The 1,079-nt window shown below is 40.1% G+C and overlaps 1 protein-coding gene across 1 annotated transcript; it reads left to right on the top strand.

The window, feature by feature from the left end:
* Positions 1-892: 892 nt before the first annotated feature.
* On the top strand, positions 893-1,057 carry COCSADRAFT_165849 (uncharacterized protein; the record flags this gene model as incomplete). Its single annotated transcript, XM_007707945.1, has 1 exon — positions 893-1,057. A coding segment is annotated over one exon (165 nt), but the record flags the coding sequence as incomplete, so codon positions are not given.
* Positions 1,058-1,079: the final 22 nt, after the last annotated feature.

Below are 1,079 nucleotides of genomic sequence, written 5' to 3' on the forward strand. Positions count from 1 at the left end.
CACGTGCCTACATCACGTGCCTATATCACACCGCTTAGTTAGAACTTACTCGTACGAAGAGTAGAGAAGCAAGGTATAAAGAGAGAGGTGTCGTACGACAGCTTAACTCTTCTTATCTTTCTTCTTCTGTACTATAGGTTAATGCAAACTCGTTCGAAGGCCTCTTCGCCCATAACACTTAATAACTAGAAAAAGATCCTTATAGCTAGTACCTATATAAATGGACGAGCGTTAAGCTAGATACAGCCATACGTAGAAGACTATCTATTAGATATTAAAAAAAGAGGAACGAAGGATAAGACGCGCGCCTTATTCACTAGTTAGGCTAAATTTAAGAAAGAGATAGAATATATCTTTAGAGAAGTAGATGCTTAGAACTAGGTAGAGAAAGCGATAACTCGCCTAAAGCAGACTAGTTTAGTATTAGCGTATATAGCTAAGTTTAAGTAGCTATAAATACGAATTAACTAAGACGACGCAGCACTTTAAACAGTGTTCGAAGTAGGTCTAAAGAAAAATATTAAAGACAGACTTATATATTATAATAAACTAAATATGCTTTACGCGCTAATTAAGTTAGTAATACGTATTAATAATAGTGTAAAGGGCTGCGCCCGTGATCTCTACTGAAGAGGATCACGTGATCTTCGACCACGTGATATACCTTCTGTACGGACACGTGATCAGAAGCGAGCAGGTATAAGAGAAGTCTGTACTTAGTTATCTTCTCTTTTTCTTATCTTTTAGCTTCTGTACGATAGGTAGAAGCATACTCATTCGCTAGGCCTCTCCGCCCATAACATAAGCTAAAAGATCACTTTAACCCTTCTTACTCTTTTCTCTCGTACGGAGCGAGAGAGAATTGAGAATGCAAAACGAACAAGATATAACGATGGGGCTACATGAGCCTATGCCAAACCCAGAACCTAGTAACGCCCCGCCAAGGCCTCCGACGTACGAGGAGCTCGCAGAAAGCTGGAGCCAACTTAATGCAACGAATAATCTACTCCGACGAAACCTAGACCAAATGGCTACAAGACTTAAGGACGCTGAAGGCGTACGAGAAGAACTCCAAGAGA

Source organism: Bipolaris sorokiniana, assembly GCF_000338995.1.
Source record: "Bipolaris sorokiniana ND90Pr unplaced genomic scaffold COCSAscaffold_44, whole genome shotgun sequence".
Taxonomy (NCBI): Eukaryota; Fungi; Ascomycota; class Dothideomycetes; order Pleosporales; family Pleosporaceae; genus Bipolaris; species Bipolaris sorokiniana.